Source organism: Macaca mulatta, chromosome 11, assembly GCF_049350105.2.
Source record: "Macaca mulatta isolate MMU2019108-1 chromosome 11, T2T-MMU8v2.0, whole genome shotgun sequence".
NCBI classification, from domain to species: Eukaryota; Metazoa; Chordata; class Mammalia; order Primates; family Cercopithecidae; genus Macaca; species Macaca mulatta.
Window position 1 is genome coordinate 73,363,701 of NC_133416.1, and position 22,619 is coordinate 73,386,319.

The 22,619-nt window shown below is 38.4% G+C and overlaps 1 protein-coding gene across 3 annotated transcripts in view; it reads left to right on the forward strand.

Moving 5' to 3' along the window:
- The window catches only part of IRAK3 (interleukin 1 receptor associated kinase 3), a 52,494-nt gene that overhangs the window by 25,066 nt on the left and 4,809 nt on the right, over nt 1–22,619 (forward strand). For all 3 annotated transcript variants that reach the window (XM_001117080.5, XM_077954682.1, XM_002798669.4), the window contains 3 exons: nt 2,306–2,370; nt 10,863–10,977; nt 12,430–12,548. In XM_001117080.5, coding sequence (XP_001117080.4) covers nt 2,306–2,370; nt 10,863–10,977; nt 12,430–12,548 — 299 coding nt within the window. The remainder of the gene's footprint in view (nt 1–2,305; nt 2,371–10,862; nt 10,978–12,429; nt 12,549–22,619) is intronic.

Genomic DNA, 22,619 nt, shown 5'->3' on the forward strand with positions numbered 1-22,619 from the left:
AGAAAGTATGTCTAAGAGATGAGGTGAAGTGGACCACATCTGATTATCTGTTATAGGACTGGGGAAGTGGGAAGAAGGAGGGTTCCACAGTGATTCCTAGTTTGCAACGTGCATTACAGAACCTTTTAAAAAATTATTTCCCTAATTTCTCCATTTCTCCAAATTGCAGTTAGTACTACTTAATTGTACATAGACATCTCAGAATTCCTGAGAAGATGCTAAAGAAACAACCAACTGGCACAACCATTCAACAAATAGAATGTGGTCGCTCTAGAGGTGGCCAAGCTAAAGCCTGTTTCTCAGTGCCAATGTGTCCCTGGCCCCAATTCGTACACTCTCTTATAGTTGAGCCTCAGGACCCCATCCCCAAAGGGTCTGTCCAGTCTACTTTCCTGTTCTTTCTGCAGCTGCCACCAAATCACACTCCCTTTTGGGAGTTTTCTTTCCATGAGTCTGAATGGGACATCATTGCCTCTAGAACCCCTTCCCTTTCTTTCTTAAAGACAGGTGTTATTTCCTGGATTGTCTCTGACCCCTCCAGTGTGGTTTGGGTGACACTCCTATGTTTAGCAACAGCATCAAAGCATTACATTATTCACCCACCTCTCTCAAAGGACTAGGCAGCTTTCTTTGAAGAGCTCTTATTTGTCTTTGTATCTTAGTGCCTTATTACAGGTCCTGGCCCGTAGCAGTTGCTCAGTAAATGTTTGCTGGATAAATTGAATGAAGCATACATACCTTTTCCAAGAATTTAGTTGCTAGTTGTTAGGAGTAAAAATACCTGAGATTACCAAGGTGTATACAAAGTCTTACTGTCTCTACATACATTTTAACTTTCTCTTAAGGTGGTACATGGAAGTATGGCCAGACTTCACCCTTCTGCTTTTATCTCTGCCCCCTATTTTAACCGAACACACGCGCGCGCGCGCGCGCACACACACACACACACACACACACACACACTTATCAGGAAAAAATGAGAACATTTAATGAAGCCTTAGCCACAGAACTTTGTTAAAGAAATGCAGTTTTGTAACATTGTTTATTACCAATTACTTTTCTTAGAGGGACTGAGGTGGGAAATTGTGCTAGGTGTGTTAGATCTGTGCTTCTCTAACTTTAATTACCTGGGAATCATCTTACAATGCAGATTCTGATTCAGCAGATCTGACAGGAGCCATGGATTTGCCATTTCTCAGCAGCTCCTAGCGAAGCTGAGGTTTTTTTGGTCATAGACCACATTTCAAGCAACAGGGTGTTAGAGTGCTACATTAGCATAAACAAAAAAACCAACTTCTTCATTTTTCAAACTAGAAAACTATGACCTTAGGGAGGTTGAGTGACTGACAAAGAGTCACAAATAGCAAGTGTTAGAGATAGGCGGAAAATCCAACCCATCTGGCTCCCAGGACAATGGTCTCGTAAAATGTAAATTCTGATAAAATGGTCCTTGAAAATGATTTTTTAGTCTGATTTATTGTTTCTGACTTCCTAGTTCAACTTGGAAAATAGTTTCCAAAATTCCTGTTGAATTTCTCTCCCTTTATTCCTGAAGGCAGAGCTCCAAAACTCCACCTTCTCTAGCAATTTGCAAATGATAGAACGTTACAACTGGTGAGACCTAGGAGCAGACTTAATTTAACTCTTTTTTTGGTAGAAGTTGGAAACCTGAGATCCAGAGACATGCAATGACCTAAGATGTATGAAGGCATCAAGAACAGTGCCAGGGACAGAGTAGGTGCTCAGTACATTATTAAACTCATTAAAATATTCATGTGTCAGCCTCTGTGCTATCTTCTAAAGCTTCTTGGAAGTAAAGAGTTATATTTTTATTTGCTTGGTAAGCCCATCTTTTCAAAATGCAAAGGTAAACTTAAACTGACATATCCAAATAACCCAAGTCATAAATACCAAATTAGTGAAATTTTGCAGCAGAATGGAAATAACACAAACTGGATTCTTTGTAAGATCAAGTGGGGGAGGTTCTAGCTGTCATGGGATTGTCTTTGAATACATAGAATGTTTTTGAATTTATGTAAATGTGTACAAAATATGATGAAAGAGTTTAGCAAGGCAATACATTGCATGAAAAACTTTTCATTTAAGAACACTCATTCCAGATCTCTTTTGGGGCTAATGGATTTTTGAAAATCTGGTAAAAGCTAAAGATTATTTCCCCAGAAAAGTGTTCATACGCATTTACACCAAAAAGTTCATCTAATTTAAGGAGACTATAGACCCTGGGTTAAGAATCCTAGAAACAAATCCTTTTCTTAATTTTGTTCTTGTCTTTCTGTCAATGTAGGAGAAAAAAATGCAATGTAAGAAGCATTGGAAGAGTTTTTTATCTGAGCTTGAAGTCTTACTACTGTGAGTATGTTTTCTCTGGAATTTCCTCCTCTTTGTGCCTGGGTTTCATCTCTGTTCATTTTTTATTTTACAGCACAGAGCTTGGTGTGATATGTAATACATTTGATTTGGATGTTAGAACTTTGGATAAATTTTGACATGTGCTTTAGTATATTCCTTAGAGTACATTTTAAAATAGATCATTTACATAATTCCCTTGAACATATTTTAACAGGAAACTGTCACAAGGAAGTGGGTTAAATCATATGTGACTAACATGGCTGAATAGTAACTCTTAGAACATTAGGTCTATATTTCACCATTTCCTCTCTTCCTTAGAGACATTCCAGTCTATAAGCTGTTTCATCAGTATAACTCTATTCAGGAAGAGAGTTTTAGACAAAGAAATCAAGCGATTTTGATGTACATATTATTTTTCGGGAATTCACTCCTGAGTCTGAGAGTCCTTGGAGACAAATTGAAATGACTTCATTTTCATATATATATTCATATCTGCAGCTGTGCAGCCCTCCTCACTGAAAGCCTCTAACCCTGTAGAGTTCACTTGTCACTCTTTACAAATAGGAAACTTTCTTTTCGATATTTTTTTAACCAAGATGTGAAGTCGGGAGGCAGAGAGGAAGGTGAAGAGAGAAGGCATTATACTGAATCCATTTTCTTTTAGACTGAAGACCAGAAATCAGAATAGTAGAGGCTAATCATCAAAGCTTACATATCACTTAGTCAATAAAAAATGAAATCCAAAATTGTAATAGTAAAAAGTTTTTACATGTGATTGTTTTATTTATTTGCTTATGAAAGTAAGGTTCAAACATTGCAAAATTTCAAAAGTGCAAAAGGATAGACCAAGAAAAGATTTTCTCCCACCATTATCATCCAGTCACCCAGCTGATCTTTCTAAGGCAACAGTATTACCAGTTCCTTGTATATCTTTCCAGAGATATTTTGTGTGTAGGCAAATATGTATTTTGTTTTCTTATTTTTCTCCTTTAACACAAGCGGTGACATGAACACATTGTTCACATTGCTTATTTTCATATTCTATTATATTCTGTACTGTAGTTTACGTAACCATTCCCCTGTTGATGGTTTCTTAGATTTGTTCTAATATTTTATTATATGAAAATAATGCTGCAACAAAAAAACCTTGTATTTATGTTATTTCGTACTTATTTGAGTATATCTGTAAAATAAATTCTCATCAAATGGTGGTATTAAATGGTTATGTGCATTTTATCATAACAAATTGTCCTCCAATATAAGTTATAACAATTTACTTTCAAAGAAGTCATATATGAGTGCCTGGTTTTCCATTGTTGCCAACCTGGTATTTATTCTTACCTCTTAATTTTTGCCAATCTGTTAGGTGAAAATAGTTTATCAGTGTAGCTTTTGAAAAAATATTTATTGACAAATAAAAATTGTATATATTAATGTGTACAGTGTGATGATTTTATATACAGTATGTACACACTGTCTAATGATTACCACAATCAAATTAATTAATACATCTATCACCACCCATGCTGTACTTTAGATCCCCAGAATGTATTCATTGTACAATGGAAAGGTTGTCTGCTTTGACCAACATCTCTCTATTTTTCCCAACCCCCAGCCCTTGGTAACTATTTTTCTGCTCTGTGCTTCTCTATGTTTGACTTTTTTAGCTTCCACATGTAAGTGAGATCATGCAGTATTTGTCTTCTGTGTCTGGCTTATTTCACTTAGCATAATGTCTTCCAGGTTCATCTATGTTGTTGAAAATGGCAGGATTTTCTTCTTTTTATGGCTGAATAATATTCCATTTTTTTGTGTGTGTATGTGTGTTGTGTGTATCACACTTTCTTTATTGTTTATCCATTCATCTGTCAATGGACATTTAAGTTGTGTCTATGTCTTGGTTACTGTAAATAATGCTGCATTAAACATGAGAGCACAGATATCTCTTTGAGATAGTGATTTTATTTCTTTTACATACATACCCTGATATGGTTTGGCTCTGTGTCACCACCCAAATCTCATCGTGAATATGCTCCCATAATTCCCATGTGTTGTGGGAGGGACCTAGTGGGAGATAATTGAGTCAGGGGGGCAGTTTCTCCCATACTGTTTTTGTGATAGTGAATAAGTCTCACAAGACCTGATGGTTTTAAAAAGGGGAGTTTCCCTGCACATGCTCTGTTCTTTTGTCTGCCACCGTGTGAGATGTGCTTTTTACCTTCCACCATGATTGTGGGGCATCCTCAACCATATGGAACTGTAAGCCCATTCAGCCTTTTTCTTTTGTAAATTGCCAGGTCTCGGGTATGTCTTTATCAGCAGCATGAAAACGGACTAATACATACGCAGAAGTGAGATTGTTGGATCTCATGGCAGTTGTATTTTTAGTTTTTTAAGGAACCTCCATTATGGCTGTACCACTTTATATTCCAACCAACAGCATACAAGGACTTCTTTTTCTCCATACCCTCAGCAACTCTCGTATCTTTTTCTCCATACCCTTGGCAACTTTTTGATAATAGTCATCCTAACAAGTGTGAGGTGATATCTCATTGTGGTTTTGATTTGCATTTTTCTGATGATTAGTGATGTTGAGCATCTTTTCATATACCTGTTAGTCATTGGTATGTCTTCTTTGAAAAACCATCTCTTTGGGTCATTTACCCATTTTTATCAGGTTATTTGTTTTTTTGCTATTGAGTTGTATGAATTCCTCACTATTTTGTATCTTAACACCTTATTAGATATATGGTTTGCAAATATTTGCTGCCATTCCATAGGTTTCCTTTTCATTTTGTTGATTGCTTCCTTTGCTGTACAGAAGCTTTTTAGTTTGATATAGTTCTACTTGCTTATTTTTGCTTTTGTCACCTACACTTTTGGTGTCATAGCCAAAAAATCATTGCCAAGACCAATCTTAAGGAAAATTTTCCCTATGTTTTCTTCCAGATTTGTATGGTTTCAGATCTTACATTTAAATATTTAATCCATTTTGAGATAATTTTTGTATATGGTGTATAAGACAAAGTTCTAGTTTTATTATTTTGTATGTGGGTATTCAGTTTTCCCAACACCATTTATTGAAGATAATTTTCTTTTTCTGTTGTATATACTTGGTGCCCTTTTCAAAGATTAGTTGATGATGTATATGTAGGTTTATTTCTGTTTTGTTTTTTTTTTTTTAATTCTATTCCATTGGTCAATGAGTCTGTTTTTATGCCAGTGCTATATTGTTTTTATTACTATAGCTCTGTAATATCGTTTAAAATCAGGAAGTGAATGCCTCTGGCTTTGTTCTTCTTTCTTAAACTCACTTATACTGTTTGGGGTCTTTTGTGGTTCTATATAAATTTTAGCATTCTTCTATTTTTTGAAAAATGTCATTGGAATTTTGATAGAAATTGCATTGAATGTGTAGCTCACTTTTATGGACATTTTAACAATATTAATTATTTCAATTCATGTATGTAATGCATCTTTCCATTTATTTGTGTCTTCTTCAGTTTCTTTCATCAGTGTCTTATAGTTGTTAATGCACAGAATTTTCACCTCCTTGGTTAAATTTATTCCTAAGAGTTTTATTCTTTTTAATGCTGTTGTAAATAGGATCAATTTCTTTAATTTCCTTTTCAGGTTGTTCATTGTTAGCATATACACACATAGTTAGTTTTTATACATTGATTTTGTATTCTGCAACTTTTCTGAATTTGTTTATTAGTTTTAACAGTTTTTTTGGTGGAGTCTTTTGGGTTTTCATCATGTCATCTGCAGACAGAGCCCATTAACTTCCACCTTTCCAATTAGGATGCCTTTTATTTCTTTTTCTTACCTAATTGCTCTGGCTAGGACTTCCAGCTTTATGTTGAATAGAAATGGAAAGTATGAGCACCCTTATCTTTTTCCTGAACTTAGAGGAAAAGCATTCAGCTTTTCACTGTTAGGTATGATGTTAACTGTGGGTTTGTCATATATGGCATTTATTATGTTGAGATACATTCCTTCTACACCTAATTTGTTGAGAGGTTCCATCATGAAAGGATGTTGAATTTTATCAAATGCCTTTGCATTTGTTGAGATGGTTTTGTGATTTTTGCAGTGTGTTAATATGGTGTATAATTTATAGATCTGCACATGTTAAACCATTCTTGCTTCTCGGGGATAAGTCCTGTTTGACTATGGTATTTCATCCTATTAATGTTCTGTTGAAGACTGGGAACAATGGCTCACACCTGTAATCTCAGCACTTTGGGAGGCCAGGGAAGGTGGGTCACCTGAGGTCAGGAGTTCAAGACTAGCCTGGCCAACATGATGAAACCCCATCTGTACTAAAAATATAAAAATTAGTCAGGTGTAGTGGCGCACGCTTGCAATCCCAGCTACAAAGGAGGCTGAGGCACAAGATTCGCTTGAACCTGGGAGGCAGAGGTTGCAGTGAGCTGAGATCATGCCACTACACTCTAGCCTGGGCAACAAAGCAAGACTCGATATCCAAAAACAAACAAACAAACAAACAAACAAACAAACAATGTTCTGTTGAATTTAGCTTGCTAGTATTTTGTTGAAGATTTTTGTATCTATGGCCATCAGGGATATTGGCCTACAACTTTTTCTCATTATGTTCTTATCTGGCTTTGATATGAGGGTAATGCTGTCCTAATAAAATAAGATTTACAGAGTTCCCTCCTCTTTAATTTTTTAAAAGAGTTTGACAAGGATTAGTATTAATTCTTTTTTAAATGCTTGTTAAAATTTTGCCAGAAGCTCTATGGTCCTGGACTTTTCTTTGTTGGAGGTTTTTGATTATTGAATCAATCTCCTTAGTTGTTATTGGTCTGTTTAGGTTTTCTATTTCTTCATGATACAGTCTTGGTGGATGGTATGTTTCTAGGAATCCATCTATTTCTTTTACGTTTTCCAGATTGTTGGCATACGATAGTTCATAATAGTCTCTTACGATCCTTTGTGTTTCTGTGGCATCAGTTGTAATGTCTCCTCTTTCATTTATATTTTATTTATTTGAGGCCTCTCAGAAAAAGAAGTCTCATAGTATCAATTTTTCTGAGTGATATTAATAATCCTTTTTTATTAAGAGATATATTTTATTTTCTATGAAGTAGCTTATAATATTCCTTACCTATTATTATAGATTAGACTGTTGGTCTTTTCTTAATGATTTGAAGGAATATTTTATAATTCCTATTAGAAAATCAGCCTATTTTTATGTTATGAGATGCAAATAATTTTTTACTGTACTGTCATTTCATCTTTGCTTATTATAGTGTTGACATGTAGAAATAGTTTTAATACAGTTAAATTTATCAAGGTTTTCTTTTAGGGATTCTAGATTTTATGTTATAGTTTAAAAGGCCTTTTCCATTAAGAAGTTATATTTAGGTTGGTGTAAAAGTTATTGCAGTTTTGCCATTAAAAGTTATCACGTTTTTTTGCCATTAAAAGTAAACATTACTTTTTTTTTTTTTTTTTGAGACGGAGTCTTGCTCTGTCACCCAGGCTGGAGTGCAGTGGTTCCATTTCAGCTCACTGCAAGCTCTGCCTCCTGGGTTCACACCATTCTTCTGCCTCAGCCTCCCTAGTAGCTGGGCAAAAACCGCAATAATTTTTGCACCAACCTAATAAAATAGTTCTCCTATTTTTTCCAGTACTTTCATGGCTTCATTTTTTACATTTATTTACCTGATCCATTTGTTTATCTGGTGAGATATTTTCTGTGAACTACAACAACAGCTTGTCTAGGCTTCAAAAATTCTGTTGGCATTTTTAATGGAATTTTAATAACTTTATAGATTAATCTGGAGACATTTACAATTTTATAAGGTTGACTATTCCTGGGGTACCATTTTTATTTTGCTAATATTTATTTTGTGTTAGGCCCTATTTCAAGTGCTTTACATGTGTTAATTCATTAATCCTCATGACCATCCAATGAGATAAATTCTCCTGTTATCCCCATTTTGCAGATGAGGAAACTGAGGTACATCCTACCTTTTCTATAAGATCCAAGTTATTTCCTAAATCATCTTCTCAGATGTGACTAAGGCAGATGCAGCTTTCTCCTCTTAGAATGTACTATCAAAAATGGGATTGGGAGAGAAATTCCTAAGTAAACAGACAATTTCAATAAACTAAGTGGTAAGATGAGGAAATACGAGCACAGAGGAGGGAATGATAACTTGGGGGATGAGCAGCAGAATGGGTTTCTTGATAGAAATAATATCTAAGCTGAGACCTGAAGGATGAGGTTTCTTTAGTTTAATATTAAGGGAATTACCTTAAACAGAATTGTAAACTCCATAGAATGTGACTTCTGATTCCTTTTTTCCCTCCTTTCTCAAGGGAAGGGGAAAAAGCTAATAATTTTTGAGGACCTGGCTTTTGGCTTAACCTTTTATTTAATTTTCATAAGAACCTTGGAAATAGATGTTTTAATTACTGATTACGGTTAAAGGAACAGGCTCAGAGCAATTAAATAACTTGCCCAAGTTAACACAGTCGTTAAAAAGACCGGAGATTCAATCCCAGGTTAGTCGTTCAAGTCTGTTTACCACACCATGGGGCTTGCATAATTTTGTCTGAACAAGGCACTCAGAATGTTTGCTGAAGTGATTTTAGAAGGTATCAGATCTGCTAACCTTCTGATGTATATAATCTAAAACCCTACTGATTTAAAAATTTGTAGCAAAAAGTTGGGTGGCATGGGTCCACAGGTACAAAACCAGCAAACTTTCTCCAAGGTATCTCCACGTTCCATACCTTGGTAACCTCTAAAGTATCTGTTTTTCTGTTTGATCAGTAATACTTAAAAATAAGCACATGGTCTTTTCTCCTCTCTGAGCAAGAGAGTAGAGCACCAGGCCATGGCCGTGTCTATCTGATGTCCACTATCTACTGCCTTCCGGAAGATTCGTCTCTCTGAATTATTTTAAGTTGCAGAAGAACCAACCAGGTATACACGGACTGTTAAATACACTACCTCAATTTCCTTTCAATCCATTGCTTTTCATTTTATAGGTATAGTTGGAATCATAATAGGTGTGGGGATCTTGTATCACAGAAGACTTTGATATATTTAAAAATAAAAACTTCTCTGTGTGTGTACATGTATACACACACATACACACACACACACACACACACATACACACACATGCTTCCTTCCTTGAAGTAAGAAGAAGAAAAGGAATCAGAACCCCCCTCCCCCACCACATATGCACAATATATATAGGATTGTGTGTGTTTATAGGAAAATTTTGCTACTGCAGAAATGAATAATAGGCTTTTATAAATAGAATATTTTTTACAGATTTATTTTAATATCCCCAAGCCTGCCCAGAACATAGTAGGTATCCCATAAGTAATTTTTGAATTAAACTGAGCTCACAGTATGTGTGAATTTCACATTTTATGTTTGCTAGTTGTTACCTGGGCTCATAGTGATAGCACACACTATTGAGGAATATAGTTTTTGTTAATAAGCTAATAAATGATTATTAGGGGAAGAAAAGCCTGAGAAATGTATGCTACACTGACATAGAAATCTGTGATTTAAAATCAGTGATATACTCTCAACATCAAACATTACTAGTCATATGGATTTAGACAACAATGCAAGCTTTGTGAAGACACTGACATCTCGTTTCAGCTGTGTAACTGGTATTTAGCACAGTCCCTGACATAGTAGTGCTCCATAAGTGGATGAATGAAAATGGTATTTATTCTTACGTTTTGGTGGCTTAAACTTATATACTTAAATAAATCAAACTAACAATTTTAGTTGTACTGTTTTTACTTAATAAGTCATGTTGTCTTTCATATTGATAAAAATAAGTTAATATTGAATAGTGCTATCTTTTGTAAAGTTTCCAATATTACAAATCTTTAAAACTCTTTATTTTTTGAAAATTTGTGCCTTATATTTGGATGTTTTATTTATATTTACATGATTACAGTCAATCAAAAACAGTAACTAGTATTTGCTAGAATTTTTGTTTTTTTTTTTTTTTTTTTTTGAGGTGGAGTCTCACTCTTGTCACCCAGGCTGGAGTGCAGTGACATGATCTAGGTTCACTGCAACCTCTGCCTCCCAGTTCAAGCAATTCTCCTGCCTCAGCCTTCTGAGTAGCTGGAATAACCAGGTGCTCACCACCAGGCCCGGCTAATTTTTGTGTTTTTAGTAGAAATAGGATTTCACCATGTTGGCCAGGCAGGTCTCAAACTCCTGACCTCAAGTGATCTGCCCACCTCGGCCTCCCAAATTGCTGGGATTACAGGTGTGAGCCACCGCGCCCTGCCGTTAGAACTCTTTAGACCAGTTTGGAAAGCAAATCTGTGTCCTGTGCCCAATGTGTCCAGCCAAATTTATATTCTGCTTTAAGCCTATTCTCCATCCCACCTTACTACTCCCACACCGGAGTGTTGTTCATTTCCTGTCTGAATACGCAATTTGATGGCTTTAAAACATCTTTTGTTTCAAGGTTTCACCATCCAAACATACTCGAGTTGACTGCATATTTTACAGAGACTGAGAAGTTCTGTCTGGTTTATCCATACATGAGAAATGGAACACTTTTTGACAGATTGCAGTGTGTAGTAAGTTCTTTCTATTATTCTGTCTGATCCTCTGACCCCCTGAAGTCCTGGGAGAGCTGCTGAAACCATCTGGGAGAGCTGGGAGGCAAGATGTGTTTGCATGAGGGGAAAGCGAAGGATGGGTTTCCCAAGGAAGCAGTACTTCTTGGATTAATTTCTTACTTTTAGGAGGCTGAGCAAATACCTGAGTTAATGTGTTTTGTGCAACATTCTGGCAACCATATTGGGTTCTCACTCATTATATAGTAAGAACCCAGCAAATCTTTTGGCAACCATGTTATATTATATTTGATTCTGTACCTCCAGTGAGTTGCCATCAACTACTCTTATTCCTTAGATAATTTTAATTTATATAACTTTATATAAAGTATCCTTCAATACAAAGGATTGCCATAACAGTGACACAGACTCTAAAGAGAAAGAGGCAGCCTGGACAACAACATAGCCAGATCTCGCCTCTACTAAAAAAATGAATAGGCTGGGCACGGTGGCTCATGCCTGTAATACCAGCACTTTGGGAGGGCAAGATGGGTGGAGCATGAGGTCAGGAATTCGGGACTAGCCTGACCAACATGGTGAAACCCCATCTCCATTAAAAATACAGAAATTAGCTGGGCGTGGTAGTGCGCACCTGTAATCCCAGCTACTCAGGAGGCTAAGGCAGGAGAATCACTTGAACCCAGGAGGCAGAGGTTGCAGCGAGCCGAGATTGTGCCATTGCACTCCAGCCTGGAGATTGTACCATAGCACTCCAGCCTGGGCGACAAAGCAAGACTCTGCCTCAAATAAGTAAGTAAATAAATTGCTGGCCATGGTGGCACATGCCTGTCCCATCTACTTGAGAGGCAGAGGCAGGACAATTGCTTGAGCCCAGGGACATGGAGACTGTAGTGAGCTATGATTGTGCCACTGTACTCCAGCCTGGGTGACATGGAGTGAGACCTTGTCTCAAAAAAAAAAAAAGAAAGAAAAGAGAGAGAGAGAGACAGAGAGAGGGAGAGAGAGAGAAGGAGGTTGAATAAATGCCATGATCCCTCATTAGATGTTTTTGGAGGTTAAGTTTAAAAATTGATTCCAAATAGGTTAAGTTTCAGTGAGGATGAAAATAAAAGCAGATTGTCTCAATTTCTCATACTATTATACCACAAGTAACTTAAAAATCTTATTTAATGAACTTTTAAGTAGTGTTACCTTACTAGCTATGTTTTGATTAAGCTAATATTAAGAAGTATGGAGTATTTTCACTGTCTATAAAGAGGCCTAGAACTGTCATCAGTAGCAAAAGGAAACCCATCTGGAATTAAAAATAAGTTCTGGAAAACCAAAACGTTGATTCACCCACCTCACCCCACCTTGCTATCTGCTTCTATTCTGGTGTATGTCTGCATAAGGAATACATAGGTAGTTTTTACTCAGAAAGTGCAACCAAACCAATTGCTGTTGTCGTTTTAGGGTGACACAGCCCCACTCCCTTGGCACGTTCGAATCAGTATATTAATAGGAATATCTAAAGCCATTCACTACCTGCACAACGTTCAACCATGCTCGGTCATCTGTGGCAGTATATCAAGGTAAATGATTCCAGAGCTTTTGGTTATTCCTGAAAGCTTCTTTTATCCTCACACGTGAGTCATACTTCACACTATTCTCTGCTGTAGTTCTCCTGGTATGTGTGTGTGTGTGTGTGTGTGTGTGTGTGTGAAGAACTGTCATCTAGGTATTTAAAAATCCTATATTTTTATTAATGAAAATGTGTCTACCAAATTTAAAAAGCTATATGTATGTTGCCAAAAAGAGGGTTTGCATTATCTTTGGGAATTATTAATGAACAATGTAGGATAGACAATTCTGTGTACAGATGGTCCCAATTTATGATGATTCAATGAAATGATTTTTTTGGACTTTACAATGGCACAAAAGTGATACGTGTTAAGTAGAAATCATACTTTGAGTATCCCCATACAGTCATTCTGTTTTTCAGTTTCAGTACAGTATTCAATTTATTCTATGAGGTAGTTAACACTTTATTATAAACTAGCCTTTGCACTAGATGATTTTGCCCAACTGTAGGCTAATATAATTGTTCTGAGCACATTTAACATAGACTAGGCTAAGCTAGGATGTTCGGTAGGTTAGGTGTATTAAATGCATTTTCGACTTACCATGAGTTTGTCAGGATGTAACCTCATAAGTTGAGAAGCATCTGTATTTTAGTAATTATTAATGGCACTTTGTGAAATGAACCTGTCTTTATCTACTTTTTTTAAAAACTGAAGCTTAAAGAAAAATTAAGCAACTTAAATGGGGATTCCTAGCAAGCTGGCAGTAGTAAATAGCGATACAAATTGTTTGTCCTTGAGTCTCCAATGTCTTGCTCATCCTACTGAGCCTGCTGTCTCGTAACTTTATGTATTAACCTACGACAAGCTGAGCAGCAACCCCAGTGTTCATTTTTTGAGACATGAGAAAATTAGAAGCAACATCTCCCACATTTCTTCTTCTAGGCATAAAGAATCATTCGCACAGACTAGATACCCCCTGCCGGTGAATTTTTTTCTATTTGCCCTTTATCTTGAACCTGTTCAAAAGTACATGAATACACGTTTGCTGAATATCAAGGAAGACTGAATTTAAAAGACTGCTGCTGCTTCTGAACCATTTCCCAGTATCTTGAAAAAAAATTTGTAGGATGCTTTTGACTTGGGCAGAAGAGGAGCTGATTACTTACTTGTTTTTTGGATGAAATGAACTCCATAGGAATAGACTTTAGGTTTTACTTAGTTCTAGAGGGGTGGGATGACCTACTGATAGATGTCTGTGCTTGTTGCAGTGTGGCAATCCAGCAAATGCTAGTGGCTTTGTAGAAACTGCATAAAATTAATGCACACTCAAGGAACCTGAATATAGAGGGACCGTGAGGGTCTTGAGTCAGTGGAGTTATCTATTGAATTGCTTTCAAAGGGCTGAGGTGGCCGCCCACAACCTAAAACAATCCCTTCTCCACTCAGCTTGCAACCAACACTGAGCACACTAAGTGCTCAAGTATATGTTTTACTTAGTAAATACATATCTGGAATGTTGCTAAACATATTCTTCCTTTGGTCTAAACTTTAAGTATTAGCTTATTTTAAATCCCCAAGAAGTAATAGATTAATTTTATTAAGTTTCCTTTTGTGTGGCTGAGTTCATCAAATCCTTTCCTGAATGCAGAGTTTGAAGGAGAAAGAAAAGAGAAGGTGTTGGGGTTTTGGCTCTTGATGGGAGACGGGGACAGAGAGTCACTAACTGAAGCAAAGGGAGCATCAGGGCAGGGAGGGAGGCAGAGGCAAGCTCTGCCCATGTCCGGTTATTTTTCACAGCTGAAATTGGGCAAGGTGATTTGGATGTGACAGCGTCTCTCTCCTGGTATTTGGTGAGAGCACAGGCTTTGGGCCCTCATTTCCACTTTCTCGCTGTTGGTCCGTGTCTTCAGGCAGGTTCCCAGGAAGTGGGCTCAGAAGCACAGATTTACCTGCAGGAGATTTTTAAGAGAGGGCTCTCAGGCACAGCAAATGAAGCGAGGAAAGGAAAAAGGCAGGATTGGGCAGCTGGAGAGGTTGAGTTGGGATATTGTTGTCCTAGAGGCCTCAGTCCATGCTATGGGGAAGCACTGAAGCTGGGATGGTCCTTCAAAGACATCCCAGAGGCAGGTAGGATACTCTGGACTTTGCAGCCCTGCATCTGACCAGCCTTCTTGTGGAGCAGTAATGTGGCTGCGTGAGGCAACTCGCTTCTACCAAGACAGTTCCCAGACTGTGGCTCAGCTGTGAGCCATCTTTAGCCAACTCTTCCTGCTGGGGAACCAGAGCCTCCCTGGGACCCAGGGAGGGAGCCAAGTGGGGTGGTAAAGGACGGGGTGGGAAAGGGTGGGGCTGGGGGTGCGTGGAGTCATGTTGGGAGATGGCAGCCACCATAATTATAAAGGAAGATTTGACAGGACAGAGTTCTGAAAAATGTGACCCAAAGATTTTTGTTTTTCACGTACTTTGCTCCCCACCCTCCTCCCATCCTTTTCTCTTAGCTCATTGTCCCCATAATGTTTAAATCAGAGAGACTTTCCACTTAAAATGCGATTCTGAGCAAATTGCTTAATGTCTGCAAGCCTCAATCTTTCCCTCTGCAAAATGCTAGTAGTAGAATAATAGCTTCTATTTCCTAGGGTTAAATGACATAAGGTCCTTGGCACAGAGCATACACATCTTCAGTGGTAACTCCTGTCCTAACTGGTCTAGAAGTGGTGGGAGTGGCACAATGGCAGAGACCAAGTACTGTGGTGGCCAATCAGTCTTTTTACTTAACACTCTTCCCTCTATCGTCAGTTTATAGTGTTTGAAAAGTGGACCCACCGACTAAGCTCTAGTTTAAGAAAAATTACTTCTCTGTTAATATGTTTACTGACCAGGTGTGGTGGCTTACGCTCGTAGTCCCAGCACTTTGGGAGGCCAAAGTGGGTCAATTACGTGAGGCCAGGAGTTTGAGACCAGCCTGGCCAACGTGGTGAAACCCCATTCTCCACTTAAAAAAAAAAGTGTTTATTAAATATCTTGAGAATCCCATTCATCTTATTTCACAAATGTTTATAGAACATCTGTTGTGTACAGATCATTGTGTTAGACCACAGTGGGAGAGACATTGCTGATGATAGTCTTGTCCTTGAAGGTTCAACCTGGTAATCAGAAAGATAACATAAACACAAAATGTGTAGTGCAACGGTAACTATGCCCGCTGAGTGGCTGGTCTGACAAGGCTTCCTCTCGTTAGAGAGTTCCAAGCCAGGTCTTGGAAAAAGTGGGATTGGTTGAAAGAAGGGGAGAGAATATTCCTGGTGGAGGCAATAATTTGTTCAAAGGAACAGAGTAAAGAATTGTCACGTACATGGTAAAAGCAAGAGAAATCAGTTGGTTGGAAAAGAAAGGACAAGGTTGGAGAATAAGGTAAAGTGAGACTAGAGAAGAATAAGGACTGTGGTGAGCAGGGGATGGAATGAGGCTTTAGATGCTGACTAGGCTGAGGAACTAGGTTTGACAAGCTGGGCTCTAGTGAGAGTCTGCAGCTCGTCTAGGATATAGGTGAAAACCAAAAGGTTCTCACAACTTAAAAGGAGGCCAGTTCTTCCAGGTCACTATCCCAGGAACTCGTCTGGATGTACAGAACTCTAAAAATCATTTAAGCAACACTGCTAGACAGAATGCCCAACAGGTAACAAAGATACAGAGTACCCAGAGAGATCTGATCAGAAACAAGAATATTATGGAAGAGACAGGGCTTGAAATGCATCTAGCAATGTATTTTATATTTTACTTGGTGGTGGGGCTGCTGACAATTGTTGCCTTTCTGAGTGTTCCAAAGAGTTCAAGGATTTCAATGTAACCCATTCATAAAATGTGCACACCCAGGCACGTGTCAGGGTATGGAGATCCATGGCTGTGGGCATTTGTTAGAGAACTGTGGTTTCACAAGGGCTCATCAGTGTACCCCTGCCTGTTCCAAAGCAAATCAGTCCCTTCCAGAGTCATTGAACTCTTGGCCTTTCTGCTGAGCCTGCCAGCAAAGATGTTAATTAGTGCCAACTGTAACAGTGGATTTTCCCCTAGTGTTTGGTGGTGTGCACACCTGTTCTCTAGAAGCTGGAATGAGACCAACTCAGTTCATTTGGGACACTGAACACCTGTCAGATGGTAATGACAGTCAGGCCCCAGCAGCCTCGGCCAGATGTGATTGGCTGACCTAGATTACCCTCCTGAATCTCTTTTAAATGAATCCTCTGCTGTGCTCTAAACCTGGGCCTCTCTGAGTCTTGATCCCTCTGTGTATAGGTCAGTGCTTTTAGGACTGAGCTGTCTGAAATCCCTGCCTCTTCTGCCTTTGTCGTATTAATTTTCTAAATCTGTGTAAGGGAGACAGCTTCTAGGAGGGATGCAGTTTTATTGTACAGCTCCAATGATTGGCTCAGAAAAGGACATCTCAAAATCTGTGTTAAACAGTGGCCTTTTCCCTGAGTAATTCGGGGCTCTGTTTTTATTGGAGGAGTGAACAATGGAAGATGCTGTTACCTTTATTTTCTTTTCTGTATTTGGGCTTCAGAGTGATGAGTCACAGAACACTTTATCCTAAATCTTTGATATTATTATGTTTTTAACAGTATGAAATAACATGGAACAATGTATATATGGTGCGATTAAGTGGAAAAGACCAAATTAAAGTAACATATAGTATATAATTATAACTTCGTATAACTACAAATTCATGCATTAAAAAAAATATTAAAAGTAAAACATACCAAAATATCAACAACATTTTATTTGGTTGGAGAAACTATAGCTTATTTTTCAATGGTTTATGTTTTTACTTCTTTATGTTCTTTAGATTGTATTTAAAGAAGTATGTTCTAGTCTAACAATAACATAAAATTTATTAGACAAAAATAACTTGGCATCAGACCTTACTATCTCAAGCCAAATAATTGGAAAAAGTTCCAAAAGACAGTCTCAAGTTACTAAATGAAATCCTTAAGTTATCAGTTCAATCATTCTGTGTAATTAATTTTATCAGTAAAGAAGCTGGATAATCTGTCATTTTTATGGTTTTAAAATAGTTTTTAAAATGAAAGCTGGAAAGTCATTATTCAGCAGCCTGGTGCCCAAAGTGTGAATAACATCTTTTGTCTAAAGCAAAGTGAAATGGTACTCATGTCTTCAGCAGGGAGGAGGGAGGATGAAGATGTGGATGTGGGAAGATCACCAGAAATCTGTGTTCAGGCCAGGTGCGGTGGCTCACACCTATAATCCCAGCACTTTGGGAGACCGAGGTAGGCAGATCACTTGAGGTCAGGAGTTTGAGACCAGCCTGGCCAACATGCTGAAACTCCATCTCTACTAAAAATACACACACACACACACACACACAAATAAATAAATAAAAATTAACCAGGCATGGTGGCGTGCGCTTGTAGTCCCAGCTACTCTGGAGGCTGAGGCAGGAGAATTGCTTGAACCCAGGAGGTGGAGGTTGCAGTGAGCTGAAATTGCATCACTGCACTACAGCCTGGGTGACAGAGCGAGACTCCGTCTAAAACAAACAAACAAACAAACAAAATAAAAACAAAAACAAAAAGAAGAAAAAGAAATCAGAGTTCAGACCCAGGGCTTGTCTGTCTTTCTGTGGCCAGAGAGCGGCCAAAAGTTTTCACACTTGCACATTCGGAGCCAACCAAGACAGTCTTAAGGTGACCTCTTGTTGCTGTCAATTCTTTGACATTACACCTGCCTATTTTTGTCCTGGGCTCTATACTCACGAGTCTAGGACTGTTACAGGAGAATGTGACCCTGTTATAGACTCAACATTATGCTTAAGTAAACAACATCAGGTGGTCTCCCTGTAAGTGTCAAATGATGTCGTTGGGGCTGTACAGTAGGAATTTTGGAGAAAGGAGGAGCACTGGAATTCAGAGCGGTCAAGTGAAAAGTTCATGGAGGAAGTGAATCTTATGGCTGTGGAGAGGATTCGGATAAAAATAAAGCAGGGGAGAGTGTTTTCAAGATGAGGGGAACAGAATGGAGAGAGGCCAAGACAGCAGAAAGCACAATTTGTCCTGACTGCATAGTAAGTACTAATACCTTACGGGTAGCGGATAGACTGCCATCAGATGAGGGAGCTCAATGAGACCAGAGACTTTTCACCTGACATCAGCACCTGCTGAATAACTTGTTAGCAATCCTCCCAGCAAGCCTGAGTTCAGGTGTTATAGTTATTATCTCCATTTGATAGAGGAGAAAGCTGAGGCTTACAGAGATTAGTGACTGGCCTCTGTCTCATGGCTGTGGAAGGAAAAAGGGAGGTTGCATTCCATGTTTGTGTGAGTCCAATCATCATACACTTTTTAAGGAATTAAAGGTCTGGGATTACTGGAAACATGCTGGTGTCATCGGCAGAGACAGGGCAATTGGGAAGGAGAGGAGAGCATAATTAGTGTGCAGAAATTTGGAAATGCTGACATTGGACTCCTGGGGAAATTGGCAGTAGCAACAGGCATTGAAGGGGACATCGGGCCTGTAAAGCAGTGAGAGTAGATAGCTTTCTAAGGAAGAAGCTGTCAAAGACACAGCTCAGAAACACCCACAGGAGAAGCAATGCCCATGTTTCCAAGGTGCTTTCAACAAGTCTGGGGTTTTATTTAGCTAAAAAATGTCTCAGTAATTTGAACTCTTCAAAGACAATGTTATAAAAACAAAATCTGCTTCCAGGTGGTGGAATTTGAGAAGGAAAGGATTTAAAGAAAAGAATCTTGAAAAGTTGCAGCCTGTATTCTTGGCAAAGACCCTCACATTTTTATTGGAGAAACGAAGATGTTTTTGACTTACAGGATCACTTAAAAGCATCTGAAAGCAGTAAACTTCCTTGTTATTTCCCTCCTATCCCTTAGTGAGCTTAATTGTTTTCACATTTATGAACTATTTTAAATGGAAATGCATTTTGTCCTCAGCATTTTCCATCCCAGACATTTCATTCCTGCTAATGTTTCCAAAGCAAAGAGATAATATTGGTGAACATTTCTAATGTTTCCTATAAAATCATGTTCTTTAATCAGTATTGCCATTTGTCTCTTGCCAAGTGAAACAGTCTTTCATACAAGGGAAGTGGTCTAGGAAAGAAAGGAAGGAAGAAGCTATTTGCCTCTAAATGGACTTTTTTTTTTTTAATGGAAATTGATCAGAGATGTAAGGTCAGAGTGAGTGAGTGCATGGATAATTTCCTTTCAGAAAGACTAGAAAAACTGAGTGGTTGGGAAGAGGGCATAGGGGGCCACAGGTTGGCCCTTCCCTGCGACCAGGACACCCTTTCCTGAAGACCCAGGCTCCTCCTGCCTTTATCCCCAGACGGGAAAGTTGGAGCCTAGCTCATTGTTTAACAGGCATGTCAAAGCCTACAGGGAATCCAAAGTCTCTTTCTTTGTTTGACTGATAGATTCTTTAATCAGTCTCCTACCTCTCCCTCTTAACCCCCTCAAAAAGCCTATTTTTATCTTCAGAAAAATTTTAGATATATACAATTCTTTTTCCTCAGATTTTCCTATTTTCCCCTAGTACCTCCCTTCTTCTAAAATATCCAAATTTGATTTTTTCTAAGGGATGGCAAAACAATTAAGTATGACATAAATTAAAATTTCCCCTATTAATTCTATTTGCCACCACTCTAAGCCCCAACATTCATTTACTTATACACATAGATACATACACGTATGCACAGTACTTGCCAGTTTTTTCTGTCTCTCCATTGTCTTAAAATGTCTGGAAATATGACTTTAGTTATGTTGGCCCAGAACTTCTCTGGAACTATTTGAAACTCAGCCAGTTTATTGACATTAACTGAAGGGTCCTCAGATCTCCAGGGACATCCTACAACCCCCTGTATTTTTGTTCCTTGAGTTGCTGTCTTTGGACTTCTTCTAGAGACATGCAACCAAGCCTTTTGAGATTTTAAGGTAAGGTAATGGACGTAGGATGGACAATGGCCAGCCTATATCCTTTAAAGCATACTTTGAGCCCTCTGTGAGTGTCACTGTCCTTACGTTTTCTCATTTAATACTGGTAAGAACCCCGTGAAGTAAGATCTTTATACCAACAAGGAAACAGGCTGAGGGGGGTTGTTCTAGTTGTGGGTAGAGTCAGAATTTCACAATTAAAGGAGGAACACCCCTTTCTGGGCCTTTGCACCGAGTACCTAGACTCAGAAGGCACCAACAAAGCAAAAACAAGCTTGAATACTGTGTCTCTCAGACCTGCCTAGGTTCAATGGGGATGAAAGAGAAAGCTCCACAGTCCCACAGGAATAAAGGGTTTCAGATTGTAGCATTCCAGGCAAGATGCAGTGTACACTTAAGTTGGGGTGGGGTGCACAACTGTTTTAGTAGCCTGCAGGTTCTAGGAGAAACTGAGTCTTGCCTCATCTAGTTAGGGGAGGCAGGGCATTTGGTGAGTGGTGTCTCGGTGTTGCAACAGCCATAATACAGACAGCACATGTGTGCTATTGCCTCAGGCTGTCCCAGAGGGGCCGTTGGGTCCTCTTTATATCTGGAGCCAATCTGTGGCTCCCTGCCCCCTCTTCCCTAGATCCTTCTTTGGAGTCCTGGTCTTTCCTGAGAGTTTCCAGGCACCCAGGAGCTGGACTGCTGGGCCCATACATATATATACACACACACTATATACTATATATATGTATATATATTATATATATCAGTATATATAATATATATGTGGGTGTTTATATATATTATATATATGTGTGTGTGTGTGTGTGTGTATATACATATATATCTTTAAAAACCAATCATGCTCTTTCATGCCAAATATGGTATTTGCACTTGAACTCAAATCCTGCCTTAAAATTTAGGTGGAGCATCTTGTCTTATGTTTAAGGTCCAAGGGATTGAACTTAATTAGGAGATAAACTAGTGAGCAAAGAAAGCAATTCTCGTTACAAAGTAGCATTTGTTTGGGGAATTCAGGTCCCCCAAAACTTGTCCTAGAGACCCCTACTAATAGAGAAATTAAGTAACATCCTAGAGTCAGGTTACAAACTCATCATCTGTATAGGATTCTCCATACTTCCTCAGTGTACAACCAATGATCATTCTGTTAAAGGAATTATCTGGAGAGGGGATGGCATCTCTGTTAAGGTAAACAGCCTTGTGATAAAGAGTAGAAAAAATAGATTGTAGAAACATGAAATTGAGGATATGGACCATGGATATGGGTCAAAGATATCTTTTATCTATCTCTTTGGTGGCCACAGTTGCTTGCAGGCTGCCCTTTTGCATGACATTGCCATGATTCTAGTTATTTTAGGTTCTTAATTTTGTTTGTTTATTTTCACCCACGGGATAAACTTACTCAGCTGATCTGCATGGAAGCCGAAGGCACTTTGTGTTTGAACATTCCATTTAAGGTTGAAGCAGGGGAAAAGAATTAAGATAGAAATTGATTGTTGAAGGGCCTTTTGCAATTTCCGCTTTCCTAAAACAGAACATCCTTCTTCCTCAGCTACTGCTAACCTTTATTTAGAACAGAATAAATCACTGGACTCAAAATTTATGTTATACACTAAAGTCAGCTGGAAAACGACTTATCTTTTCACGGATTGTCATTATTCAAACTGTAAATTCAGTACCCTAGAATAATTTCACATCTTGTTGATGGCCTTTCACTGACCCAAAGTCCTCTCTGGGTTTTATGATGTAAGCATTGTTTGTGGTTACTCAACTCCCTTCTGCCCAACTTTCACAGAAGCTGACTCACCATTTGCTGAAAGCATCCCACCAGCTTTGCTATTGGTCAAATAAGTTTATTAGATTGAAGGTTTTGTTGTTGTTATTGTGTCTTTTTTCTCCCTTTTTGTACTTAAAAAAAGATTCAGAGGTTTTTTTTTGTTTTTGTTTTTGTTTTTTGGTGTTTCAAAAATTCAGCTTTTGCATTCTCATGATTCTGGCATTGTCAATTGTAATTCTATGCCTTCTTTTAGAACTGTGGTAGAGGAAGATGTTTAGGTGTTTGACACTGCATATCTGCCATTCAGAACATTCCTGCCCTCCCCCTGTGCTGAAATGA